Source organism: Phyllobates terribilis, unplaced genomic scaffold (assembly GCF_046119375.1).
Source record: "Phyllobates terribilis strain yellow unplaced genomic scaffold, ASM4611937v1 Scaffold_3__8_contigs__length_932513732, whole genome shotgun sequence".
Lineage (NCBI taxonomy): Eukaryota > Metazoa > Chordata > Amphibia > Anura > Dendrobatidae > Phyllobates > Phyllobates terribilis.
Window position 1 is genome coordinate 783,543,584 of NW_027362763.1, and position 13,854 is coordinate 783,557,437.

At 44.4% G+C, this 13,854-nt stretch overlaps 1 protein-coding gene across 10 annotated transcripts in view; it reads left to right on the forward strand.

The window, feature by feature from the left end:
- Positions 1 to 13,854, forward strand: part of LOC141257614 (uncharacterized) — an 18,601-nt gene continuing 4,747 nt past the window's right edge. Inside the window, exons 1-5 of one of the 10 annotated variants that reach the window (XM_073672369.1) lie at positions 1 to 225; positions 4,204 to 4,357; positions 4,981 to 5,346; positions 6,904 to 7,050; positions 9,399 to 9,530. In XM_073672369.1, coding sequence (XP_073528470.1) covers positions 5,092 to 5,346; positions 6,904 to 7,050; positions 9,399 to 9,530 — 534 coding nt within the window. In that variant the 5' untranslated portion in view covers positions 1 to 225; positions 4,204 to 4,357; positions 4,981 to 5,091. The remainder of the gene's footprint in view (positions 226 to 4,203; positions 4,358 to 4,980; positions 5,347 to 6,903; positions 7,051 to 9,398; positions 9,531 to 13,854) is intronic. The other 9 variants (XM_073672371.1, XM_073672367.1, XM_073672368.1 and 6 more) reach the window with 9 other exon arrangements.

The following is a 13,854-nucleotide window of genomic DNA, read 5'->3' on the forward strand; positions in this document are numbered from 1 at the left end:
AGAAGGTGACGTCACGTGTGAGGGTTGGTTGCGCGGGGCTTGGTTGCCTTGCCGCAGTGCAGCGGGTCTGGTGCAGCGTCCTTTGGTGTCCTAGCAACCGGGACAGGGCGGAGAATATCACGGCGAGATCCTGGCACACCCAGCAGCCGCCGTGGTCGGTGTACGTGGGGGACGCGGTGGGGGCTTCGTGCTGGGTTGGTGCTTCTGTGACTTTTTCCTGTACTTGTAGGTGTAAAAAGGAAACTTATATTTTACAGGGACATTACACTTCGCGCTTCTCTTGAGGGCTAATGCCGGTGACTGCAGGCTATTGTTCTTTGCTATCAGCCGGCGGAGCAGAAAGTGCTTCTTATGTTCTGCAATGGAAGCACTGGCTGCAGAATCCGCCGCTGATTCCTCATCCAGCCGGAGCAGTGCAGGCGGATCCTGCAGCGGAGCCCTGTACTGTATCCACAGAGACTCGCCCATAGAGATCACTGGGTGCGGGGGACAAGAATGGACGCCGTGCAGTCAGCAGTCAGATTATATAGGATCCTATATACACAACCTGTCACCACACGATGGAAAATCCTCCTTAGTTTTATATTTGTTGGACTAAAAAAATCTGTTTTTTCTGCGCTGGTCTGGTCTTGATCTCAGGCCTTGTTCAGACATTAGGTTGTATATTTTTCATGGATAGAACAAGTGGCCATTCTAGTCAGTGGGGTGTTCACAAGTCCCTGCATTGGTGCAGACCGGACCTTACCCTCAGGCTTTATTCTCATCATAAAGGAGATTCATAGGAACAGTAGTAATATAATAATGTGTTACAATATGTGAATTAACTCCTATATACTAGGACTAGAATCGGGCCAATCGTCATATATAGCAATAAACCAAAAGGGGAAGGAAGAAAAATGATCGCAGGCTACAAGGTACTTATAAAAATAATATAACTATTCATTAACAGGTAAATGGGGGAAAGTGCAATAAAGGACGCAACACAGTGGAGCCTAAAGTCATAGAAATATCCTTGCTAGTAATATGCTTAGCCCATCAATCATGAAGGCATGATTATAAACTATATAGATACATATCTATTATATGACACCCCTGTTGTGTATCTGGCAGAAATCCCCAAAGGAGACATGGCTCATTTATACATCATAGTGTGGTGTAGTGTTCTGCACAAAAGGTCCATCAACCAAATACACAGCACACAAATTTGTCTATATTTTACCACTAAATAGATGGAACAGTAGATACAGGGACGCAAAAAAGGTGAATCGGGCTTCAGTAGTAGCAGGGCCGCCCCGACGCGCGTTACGGTTACCCTTCGTCAGGGCACATGAGAAATGACGTGCAGGTGTTTAAAAAGGGGCGCCGAACAGCACCACGGCTTGGAAGTGATGCATGCGCAACCATGGAGACGTGATGCCGGTTGGCGTCCGCGTCATGTTTTGCAACTTCTTGAGTTCACATTGACTCACAATTTTTTTGTTTTTAAGGGGTCCTTTTTCCTGCAGCTCCAGGGAACAGCCATGGGTGCTGAGTTCACACCGGCTTATACTAACCTGCTCCTGGGGCTGTGGGAAAGGGACCTCTGCCTTCCAGATCGGGAGACGTCGATTGCACTTTCCCCCATTTACCTGTTATTACCTGTTGACACTGGTGTACCGCCAATGGCGGCAGGCCACGCCACTGCTATGGGGCCCGTAACTGCGGGGGGCCCGTGAGCCAGGGGGCCTCAAGCAGCAGGGGGATGAGTTGTGTAAGTGGATAGTGGTGGGGGGAGGGAGGGAGCTTGCGGCAGTGGAGGAGCGGGCACACACAGAAGCCACTGCTGCAGCTACCGCGTGTGCCCGCTGCTAAAGGGACATGAATATTCCCTCTTCTCCACCCCCATGGGTGTGGAGAAGACGGAACATTCATTCTCTTTAGTAGCGGGCACGGAGGAGCACTGAATCGCAGCTCCTGCTGACAGTGCCCGCTGCTAAAAAGCATGCATATTCACGCTTCTCCACGCCCATAGTCTCGGCGTGGAGAGGAGTGACTGTACCGGCAGCAGCAGCTCACCTCGGCATCTGCGAGTGCGCGCTGCTCAGATTCCGACATGAGCTGCAGAGGTGAGGAAGGAAGGTGAGTATAAGTGTTTATTTTTTTTGTGTGTGCAGTGATTGGGGGATTGAGGGGGCCATATATACCAGAATTGGGGGATTGAGGAGGTCACGCATACCAGGATTGGGGGGTTGAGGGGGGGCCACACATACCAGGATTGGGGGGTTGAGGGGGGCCACACATACCAGGATTGGGGGATTAAGGGGGGCCACACATATCAGGATTGGGGGATTGAGGGGGGCCACACATACCAGGATTGGTATTTTAAAATCAGTGAGTACGTGGTGCCCATAATACTGCAGGACTGTGAGTGCATTATACTATATGGGGGCTGCATTTTACCCTATGAGGTGTGTAATATACTTTATGGAGGACTATGAGGAGTGCATTATCTTCTATTGAGGGCCATGGGAAGTTCATTATACTATATGGAGGATTATGGGGGGCGCATTATACTATATAGAGGATTATGGGGGCGCATTATACAATATGGAGGATTATTGGTGGCGTATTATACTATATGGAAGGCTATGTGGGGCCATTATAATATTTTGAGGGCTATGTGGGGGGGCCATTATGCTGTATGAAAGCAATTATACAGTGTGAAGGTTTGTGTGGGGTCCATCAAACTGTTTGGAGGGGTAGTGTGGGCCATTATACTGTATGTAGGCCCATTATAGTGTATGGAGGGCTCTGTGGGGATCACAGTTGGGGGATCATACTGTGTTGGGTCCCACCATACTTTGCCAGGGGAGTTGAAGTAGGGTACAATAGGGTCATTATACTGTGCATGTGGAGGCTAATGTAGAGGAATGCACCATGGGGGTATCATACTGTGTTTGGGGGGCACTTTTGTTGGCATCATACTTTTTGGGGCAATGAAAGAGGAATATAGGACTTCAGCAGGAGGAAAATTACTATGAAGGCTGGAAAGTTGTGAGATCTGCTCTTCTGTGACACAGACAAATATATATATATATACTAGATGGTTGCCCGATTCTAACGCATCGGGTATTCTAGAATATGCCCCATGCAGGATGTGACTCTCCCACCCTCACCCCCCCCATATAATGCGCCATGCAGGATGTCACATCCCCTGTCCGTTATAATGCCCCATGCTGGATGTGACATCCCCCTTCCTTATAATACCCCATGCAGGATGTTACATCCCCCCCATAGTGCCCCATGCAATAATAAAAAAAAAAATCCAATACTCACCTCACTTGTCAGCTGCTCCTCTGGACTCCAGCGTAGCCCGCATGTTCCCGCTGTGCGTTGTGACCGGTCAGGAAAGAGCGCGGTGTAAAGACGTCACCGCGCTCTCTGACCTGACATGTCACACAGCAGCAGCGGAAGAAACAGGAGCTGCTGCGCAGGCACGGGGAGGGGTAAGTATGGCGCCAGGTGCCGGGGTCCTGAGCGAGCGGGGGGGGGGGGGGTAAGTATGGTGCCGGGGTCCTGAGCGAGCGGGGGGAGGGACATTTTCTAGCCCCTCTTAGCCCCGGTGCTGAACATGTATGTCTTATTAATATCGGATTTATACAAATTTCAATATTCCATGTTTTTTTTTCGGAGACCTATTTCTGTTGCAGGTGCAACACTTCTCTTACAGGTACAAAGGTGTCTAGTGTAAATATTTCCCTTGAATGGACAATGTATTTCTTGCGGACAAAAGGTTTGTTCCACTTCTGTGTCTATGCGTCAACATGTCTCTATTGTCTGAAAAGATCTTTTTGTCTAATTACCTGTCCATTCTGAATTTCAAAATGCAAAAGGTAAAATCTGGTGATAAAAAGCGCTAAGGCATATAAAATTCAGCAATCACCTGATGTAGACAGCTTGCATGCTGTCGAAACACGTTGTGTTTTTACATGGACTTCAATAAAGGTAGCAATTGCTGAATTTTATATGCCTTAGCGCTTTTTATCACCAGCTTTTACCTTTTGCATTTTCCACATTTCACCCCTTTTGGGGTTACTGGTGAGCTGCTTTGGCTTACTTTTTAATTTTAGCTTATGGACTGTTTGCCCCTCATTTTGACATCCTAGCCCTTCCTACTACCTGCTTCAACGTCTTTTTTTTTTCTTTTCACATTCTGAATTTCAGTCTTTCTCACAAAAGGCATCTTATTTCAGTCTTTCGGACATCAAAAGGACTTCATGCTTCTTAACTAAGATGGTTCACATCTAAGAGACTTAAGCCTGTCAGCTACTGTGTGGTGATTCATTCTGTGTGACTGGAAAAAGGAGGGAGGAGGAATGTGAGTGACTTCAGAGATTTTTAATATTTTCTATGACAGGTTATTATTGTCATCCAACCCCCTTTAATAATCCTGAAAGTCTAAACTTCAATTGCATCTCAGTTGTTTCATTTTAAATAAAAAATAGTGGCCTGCAGAGCTGAAATCACGAAGATTCAGTCACTATCCAAATATTTCTGGACCTAACTGTGTAGCATTAATAATTCAGTAATCTTCAAAAATACATGTGGGAAAATTAAACAAAATTCCATTTAGTTCAGTGTGACAGATATACTATTGTGTGTGCACCTTGATTTTGATGGAAAATGTGCTAAATTTTGGCGCAATTTTTTTAATATGTTTTTAGACCTATTTACTATGTATTTAAAATGCTGTTCTTGCATCACTTGAAAAGGGGACAAGGGTTAGCTGGAAAGGGGCTTCAAGTTCTGCCAAAATTTAGGCTCCAAAAAGTTGTCTACGCTATAGATTCATTCTAGAAATCAGAAGCACCACAAGATGTAGTCACATTGCCGTTGATTTTGAAGATTCCCTTTAAACCCACCAAAAATAAATAATAATAATATAAATAGTGTGTTAGGGGTGGATGTATAGATAACTTTATTCTGTATTTTTTTTCTCAGTTTGAAAGTTATTGCCCTGAAGCAATGAGCAATCCTCTAGACAACCTAGAATAAATTACCGCCTGTAACAGAAAAATTGAGCGACATTAACAGGATCGCCGCTGTGCAGAAATGACAGCCAGGCAGAGAAAGGACCCGAGAGCGACTGGAAAAGTATTCTCAGAACTGGGACCACACACAAGTCAATCATTTTATAGCAGCAGAACCAGCAAATCAGAAAATCTCCCCAGCATTGCAGGCATTGGGATGGGAATTCAAGATGTCAGATCAATCAGTATTGTGCCAGTCACAAAGGGAACCAAAAGCTTCCCGATCACTGTCAGAGCGGAGAAACCTGTGAAGAGTGTGGTCAGCAAGGTAGTTCAGGTAAGAGCCACATATATACAGTGCTGGCCAAAAGTATTGGCACCCCTGCAATTCTGTCAGATAATACTCAGTTTCTTCCTGAGAATGATTGCAATCACAAATTCTTTGGTATTATTATCTTCATTTAATTTGTCTTCAATGAAAAAAACACAAAAAGAATTGTCCTAAAGCCAAATTGGATATAATTCCACACCAAACCTAAAAAATGGGGTGGACAAAAGTATTGGCACCCTTTGAAAAATCACGTGATGCTTCTCTAATTCGTGTAATTAACAGCACCTGTAACTTACCTGTGGCACCTAACAGGTGTTGGCAATAACTAAATCACACTTGCAGCCAGATAACATGGATTAAAGTTGACTCAACCTCTGTCCTGTGTCCTTGTGTGTACCACATTGAGCATGGAGAAAAGAAAGAAGACCAAAGAACTGTCTGAGGACTTGAGAAACCAAATTGTGAGGAAGCATGAGCAATCTCAAGGCTACAAGTCCATCTCCAAAGACCTGAATGCTCCTGTGTCTTCCGTGCTCAGAGTCATCAAGAAGTTTAAAGCCCATGGCACTGTGACTAACCTCCCTAGATGTGGATGGAAAAGAAAAATTGACAAGAGATTTCAATGCAAGATTGTGCGGATGGTGGATAAAGAACCTCGACTAACATCCAAACAAGTTCAAGCTGCCCTGCAGTCCGAGGGTACAACAGTGTCAAACCGTACTATCTGTCGGCATCTGAATGAAAAGGGACTGTATGGTAGGATACCCCGGAAGACCCCACTTCTTACCCCGAGACATAAAAAAGCCAGGCTGGAGTTTGCCAAAACTTACCTGAGAAAGCCTAAAACGTTTTTTTTTTTTTGGGAAAAAGCATCAACATAGAGTGTACAGAAAAAAAAAGAGGCATTCAAAGAAAAGAACACGGTCCCTACAGTCAAACATGGGGGAGGTTCCCTGATGTTTTGGGGTTGCTTTGCTGCATCTGGCACTGGACTGCTTGACCGTGTGCATGGCATTATGACGTCTGAAGACTACCAACAAATTTTACAGCATAATGTAGGGCCCAGTGTGAGAAAGCTGGATCTCCCTCAGGTCATGGGTCTTCCAGCAGGACAATGACCCAAAACACACTTCCAAAAGCACTATAAAATGGTTTGAGAGAAAGCACTGGAGACTTCTAAGGTGGCCAGCAATGAGTCCAGACCTAAATCCCATAGAATACCTGTGGAGAGATCTCAAAATGGCAGTTTGGAGAAGGCACCCTTCAAATATCAGGGACCTGGAGCAGTTTGCCAAAGAAGAATGGTCTACAATTCCAGCAGAGCATTGTAAGAAACTCATTGATGGTTACCGGAAGTGGTTGTTCGCAGTTATTTTGGCTAAAGGTTGTGCAACCAAGTATTAGGCTGAGGGTGCCAATACTTTTGTCCAGCCCTTTTTTGGAGTTTTGTGTGAAATGATCAATGATTTGATTTTTGCTTCATTCTCTTTTGTGTTTTTTCCTTGCAAGCAAATTAAATGAAGATAATAATACCAAAGAATTTGTGATTGCAATCATTTTCAGGAAGAAACTGAGTATTATCTGACAGAATGGCAGGGGTGCCAATACTTTTGGCCAGCACTGTATATACCTTCAGCCAAGCTCCTGAGCTGGACAGCGGTCACATATATCCTAGGTGACAACTTTATGGATGCAACAATAAAAATAAAGGTGAGATCATATAGATTGACCTTTGTCTATTCTGATTCCCAACTGTCTTGCTTGTTATCATTATATTAGGATAAAGGCCCTTTACATAGGTTGATAACTAAAAGATCATTCCTAGGAAGCCTCATTCCTGATCTTTGGCACGCATAAACATGGACATTATCAGCAAATGCTCATTACTAGATCATGGCCCCTTAGTATTTGGTGAGTAATCGGTCAGTATTTTCTCTCAGGAGCGGGAGCCAAAGTCAGGAGTGGGTGATAAATGCAGAATTGGTGACTTGTTTCTATTATACTTTGTCTCTGATTGTTCCTTACCTGGTTTTGGCTCCCACTCCTGAGAAAAAATACTGACCGAATACTGATAGTGGGGTCCTGGTCTTTTAGTAGTAATTTCTTCAGATAAACCTCTACTCATTCTGGGCTTAGGAGTCCAGTAGGCGGTGCTAGTTGATTACAGCTGTGGATGCCTTTACACTTAGGGAAGGTGTCAGTCACAGAGTAGGACTGCCAACTATTCTCCGAATCCCTGAATGAGCAGGATACATACAGATAAGGGGTGCACAACCTGCAGCCCGGGGTCATATGCAGCACCCGACGCTCTTCTGTGTGGCGGCACCCGACGCTCTTCTGTTCAGCACTCAACCATCTGCATGTATTTTCCACGTCATGGAGAAGACCAATGGTGTAGCACCATAGGGACGGGTATTTCTGAATGGTGTGCTTTATGGACATGTCTGGAGCAGCCATAGTTTGGCAGAATTGATGAGTCCTTACTCATGTAGCACAGAAAGGAGTAGATGAGGTAAAGAAGTGGTGTTATATTCATTGTAGTCTATGTGAGAAGGGAAACGCTTGACTGTTTCAGCATCTGCCATACACTACAATATAGAGAGCTGAATGCACGGTCTCATCCTGTCCGGACTTCACACCCATGAGAAAGGTATGGTACCTCTATCTTCCTGATAAGGTGGGAGCCCTTTAAATGGAGCCAGCACATATTAGATATTTTAATATACTTTCAATATGCAGTAAATGTCTCAGAAGTTAAAACTATGGTAATATTGTGGCTCATGGGGGTACTTCAATTTGACAATGTGGTCCTTCAACCCAAAAATGTTGTGCACCCCTGTGTTAAATAGATAATTTGCTAGTTTATACATATTTGTGGAGAAAGATGTAGTATTTCCATCTGTCCAGTTCCTCCTGCTCTAAAAAACCCTTCCTTCAGATTGTACATGCCATCCAAAGTGGCGGGTTCCCTTTAACATGTAATAGGGACTCTCTTTCTTGAACGACAGTGAAGGGAGCCCTTGTTGCATTGTAGATGAACAGTAGAACTTTATTGCTTTCACATCAGTGGCACCACAATTCTCAGGGGTCCTTACACCAGGATCGGGGGACTCACAGTATGTCTGAGGTTGCACCAAAGTGACTGTCAGCTTGTACCTGGATCTCTGGGGGTCTCTGACATGCCTCTCTTGCCTTTACGCCTCTTACAGTCTGGTCACTTGGCTAGGAGCTTCTCTGCTCCTCTGTGGGTGCCTATGGCCTCTTTACCGCTTTTGCAGACTCCTGACTGCTGTTCATGGTGCACAGTACTCAGCACAATATAGGCGTATGGTCTCATAAGTTCTTATGGGAAAAGATGACCCTGTGGCACTTTGCACGACTACTCAGTCAGACTGTCTCTGTGGTGTTTCATACGTTAAAGGGGCCATGAAAGAGGAGTCACGGAAGACTAATGATTGGCAGGACCACCGCTGGCTTCCCCAGGATTCTCACACAAGGGGAGACCTGTAAATCATTCAGAGATGGGACCCACCATAGTGACAAGTCATCTGTCACCTTGCTTGATGTGGTGAAAGTACATTAACGCCGAAATGCCGCTGTGTTCCAGAGTAAGGGCTCACACCCATCAGCGTGAATAAAATCGGTCCGATGCTGTTCCTGAAAAGTCAGATGAGGTTCATGCGAGTATAATGCGTTTTTTTTTTTTTTTTCTTGCATTGGCGAGTCTCATCCGATATACATGACCAAATGCAGCATGCTGCGATTTGTTTTTCTCAGTTCTATCTGAGCTGAGAAAAAAAATCACGGATGAGCAGGGGATCATAGAATAACATTAGTCAGAGTGAAATTGATTATTTTTTTATCACATTGCACTCGTCCGTTTTTCTCGCAGATGAGTATGAGCCCTGAGACAAAGATATTTGCAGTACGAGAGTCCATTACAGGTTTGTGGTGCCCGTGGTTTGGCAACATGAACCATCTGATGACAGGTTTCCTTTAATTTTATAGCCAGTAATATTGTATTACTCAGGAGATCAATAACTTATTTTTTTTCCTAGGTGTCATCCAATGAGGAAAATTTGTTACTTTCCAAACTCGAAGCTTTAGAAAAGGAAATTCTCTCCCTGAAATCATATCTTACAGAGAAAGAAGATTTGGTTACTGAGTTAAATGAAATCATCAAGACCAAGGTACAGTGACATTACAAATCCAACATTTTTTTTTTAATGGAGTCATCATCTACTGATTTACCAGTTTGTGGGTCGTCTGTAGATTCAAGGATGGATAGTCCATTATTTTTTTTTTTCCAGGGTTATTATTGTCATTAACATTTATCACCTACACATGAGACAGGTGATAAATATTAGATCAGTGGGGGTTCAACCTCCTCGACTCCCACCGTTACTAGAACAGAACAGACAGTCCAGGCCCCTCTAAACCAGCACAGCCAAAATTCCTGATGAACTGCACTGGGTTCCTCGTCCCAGAAATGTTATCACATAAAGATCTGCAAAATGTGAACACTAGGAAGGTCTCATATGGTGGCTCAGTGGTTAGCACTGCAGCCTTGCAGCACTGGGGTCCTGGGTTCAAATCCCACCAAGGACGACATCTGCAAGGAGTTTGTATGTTCTCCCCGTGTTTGCGTGGGTTTCCTCTGGGTCCTCTGGTTTCCCCAACACTCCAAAGACATACTGATGGGGAATGTAGATTGTGAGCCCCAATGGGGACAGTGATCATGTCTGTAAAGCGCTGTGGAATATGATGGCGCTATATAAGCAAAGCATAGTAATAATATTCCTGAAATTAATCCATGATTATGAATTAGTTCCATTCATGTCCGGATGCATTGTCTTGCTGACAGTGTCCTTCTGCCATGGGGTAAACCTGGTTGGCCACAATGCTTAGGTAAAGCCCTACTGTCCAAATATCTATTCACAGGTATCAGAGGAACCAAGGTGTGCCAAGGAAACATTTCTCACACCATTACTCCACCTCCACCAGCCTGAACTGTGTCACCGCTTATAGAAGAGTTCATCCCATCATCATGGTGCAGAAGAAATCTGGATTCTTCTGACCAGCCAGTGTCTTTCACTGCTCGAGTGTCCAATTTTTTTTGCCCATTGGAGTCACATTTCTTTACATTCCTACATTTGAACGGATTGCTTGCTATTATAGCCCATCTGTGCTCAGGGATGATGAGTTGTGCATTTGGATACGTTAGTTGGCTACCATGGTTGATATTGGTTGTAATTTACAAGCACCGCATGTTCGTCAGAAAGATTCTTAAAGGGAATCTGTCACCAGGTAATTGCCACCTAATCTGAGAGCAGCATAATGTGCAGACAGAGACCATGATTCCAGTGATTTATCACTTACTGGGCTGCTTGCTGTATTTTTGATAAATTTACTGCTTTATTAGCAGGAGATTATCACTAGAGGACTTAAACCTACTGCCAGGTAGTACTTCATATTCATGAGCTCTGTATAACCCCGCTCTCACAACTGTTTTCTGCCTATGCACAGGGTACACAGAAAGCTGCCAATCAGTGGTGGGGTGGAGTTATACAGAGCTCAGCATTCAGAGAATTGCTAGCTCTGCAGCAGATAAAACACTGATTTATCAAAATGCAGCAAACATCCCATCCCATCTGTCCATACATCATGCTGCTCTCAGATGGGGTTGCAAAAACCCAAAGTTACAAAGATTCCCTTTAACTTCCTTTTCCAAGCTCTTCCGTTAACATGTTTTTTACATCCATTGGATGCTCTATTGCTGGATGTTTTTCCACAGTTCTCAGTATACTTTTGACCCCAATACATGAGAAGTCCCACAAGGTTTCCAGATATTGAAGTACTGGCCCAGTAAGTGAGCCATGCCACATAAGAGGTCGCTCAGATCACTTGATTTTTCCCATTCTTTTGTGGATTCACTAAAACTGATCTACGGTAAAATAAGTTGCTTAATTTTCTGCTGCACTTTGGAGTCATGTGTCTGATCTCATACAGGGAGGCTCCTATCATGAATTGTCAGGTGTCCCCAATAAAGTGGCCATTCAGTGTATATATGTCACAATAACGGCAGTGTCATGCGATGGTCTGAGACCTGTATGTGCATTAGTTTCCCATCCACTTGCTTCTCATTCATTTATCGTCTGATGTTGATTGCTCTCCTAATGTTTTTCTAAAAAAATAAATACTAAAATGCTTAGATGGCGACGTCTGGGATCAGCTTTTATATGCAATTTAATGTAAAAATACTAATGGCTGTTTTCGAGGAGTTGGAGGAAAATTATGAATAATTCCCTGACTTGATGATTCAGTATTATCGCCAGCCATTATTGATTCCTTTTTATGAAACGCTCCCAAGTGATGGGCTAAATGTGGCTCGTACCATTATTATTTTATAGTAAATCAATAAATACTGCTTTGACATTTGGATCTTACATTAACCATGCACCACTTGTCTCATTCATCAGCCGGAAATCCTGCGCTGGGCACTTATTAGCAATAAGCCATTTGGTTCTAGCTACTGAAGTCAAGTGCCAGGTTTTACTAGTAATTTAAAGTTATTAAAGGTCCTGTTGGAGGACTGAAAATGTGAAACAGGTTAAAGGGGTTTTCTGGGATTACCATATTGATGGCCTATGTCGTCAATGTGAGATCGGAGGGGGTTTCCACATCAGCGGATATCTACTCCAGCAGAGGACGGAGTAAGCATTGTACAGAATGGAGTGCTGTAGCTTCTTACATGGTTTACTGGTTGCTGCCAAGTTCTGCAGCTTATTTCCCAGCAGATATCAATTGTTTGTTGGGAGTACGAAGGACATCATGGTTCGGAAAAATAGAAGGAACAAGGTTAAGAGGAAGACCAGCAAACCGATGGCTTGATACTATCAAGATAACACTGGTGGACCTATCTAGGATTGCACAAGATCGATCTTCCTACAGATCATTCATCCATCAAGTCACCATGGCTTGAGATCGAGCTGAAGGCCATTAAAAAAAAAACAGATGACCTATCCTACCGAGAGGCCATTAACACAATAGTCCTGGACAATCCCTTTGATTCAACACTGGGCTACAGACCCATAACCTAAAGCTGCAGTACAGCCCGGCTTAGATGACAACATGGCATATGGGAACCAGTAGCGGATCCAAATGACCAAATATATCAATAGCCCCACATACATAGACCATAATTGTCAACCATCTCTCAATGGCCGGGAGGTTCAAGCATGGCAAATCTGGGTGCACACTAAATCCTTGCAAAACCTCCTGGGAAAAAAGGGATGCCAGAAGATTTCTTCTGTATTTGGTGGGTGCCTGAAATAGGCTTGGAGAGCGAAGAAAAGGGACATAAGGGTGTGGTCTTGAAAAGGTGGACAAGTGCCACATTGTGCACGCCGCCTGCTCTCTTCTCCCCAACAATCTTGCTAGATATTTGGGAAATATGATATGATATGATGGACATAAGTTTTGAAGCCAGGAAGGATGCAGATATTGTAATCCACACATGGTCCCTATCATAACTATGGCACCTAAAATCAGAAGAGGAAACAGGTATTAAAATCTATCAGTCGGCAGTGTAGCCGCAGGCCCTGGGCCTGTCATTTCCAGTGATCATACCGCAACATAGAAGGAAAAGAAACAAAATAAAGACACTGTTTTTTTTTCGGACAATCTCCTCTAAGGTTTCCATCATGCCTCCATTACATAAAATATTGCCTCACATACTATGTAACACCGTGTTATGCAGGAACTAAAGCTTAATTCACACACTGCGTTTACCACTGTGGCAGTGGCAAATCATCAGTTCACTTTTGTTGTTTTTAATGGAAGTTTGAAGCTGATGTACAGGTAAAATTGAGATGAGCGAATCTGCTAAAACTAGAAGTTAGCAGCTTTGCTCAGATTCACCCAGTTAAAAAAAATGGGCAGGGAAGGGGTTAAAAAGCAATAAACATTCATACTCACCCAGTCACCTAGACCCTCACCTGTCCTTGCCACCATAGCTCCCCACTGACTTCCATAGCCACCTGGCACACTCCTAGGCCTTGTCAAAAGTTCTGACATCGTGACCTCAGAACATACATCGCTGCCTGGCCAGTGCTACCGAAGAGTAAAGCCCCCGTCTCACATAGCGAGATCGCTGCTGTGTCACGGTTTTGGTGACTCACCAGCGACCTCACCAGCGATGTCGCTATGTGTGACACTTTGCAGCGATCAGGCCCCTGCTGTGAGGTCGCTGATCGTTGCAAAGTGTCCTGGACCATTTTTTGGTCGTTGGCCTCCCGCTGGCCAGCACACATCGCTGTGTGTGACCAGCGGGACCAACGATCTGGCTGGTAACCATGGTAAATATCGGGTTACTAGGGGCACGCGCGCTTAGTAACCCGCTGTTTACCATGGATACCACTCTGCTACGGTGAGCGGAGGCTCCAGCGCACCGTAGCAGAGTGGTATCCATGGTAAACAGCGGGTTACTAGGGGCACACGCGCACTTAGTAACCC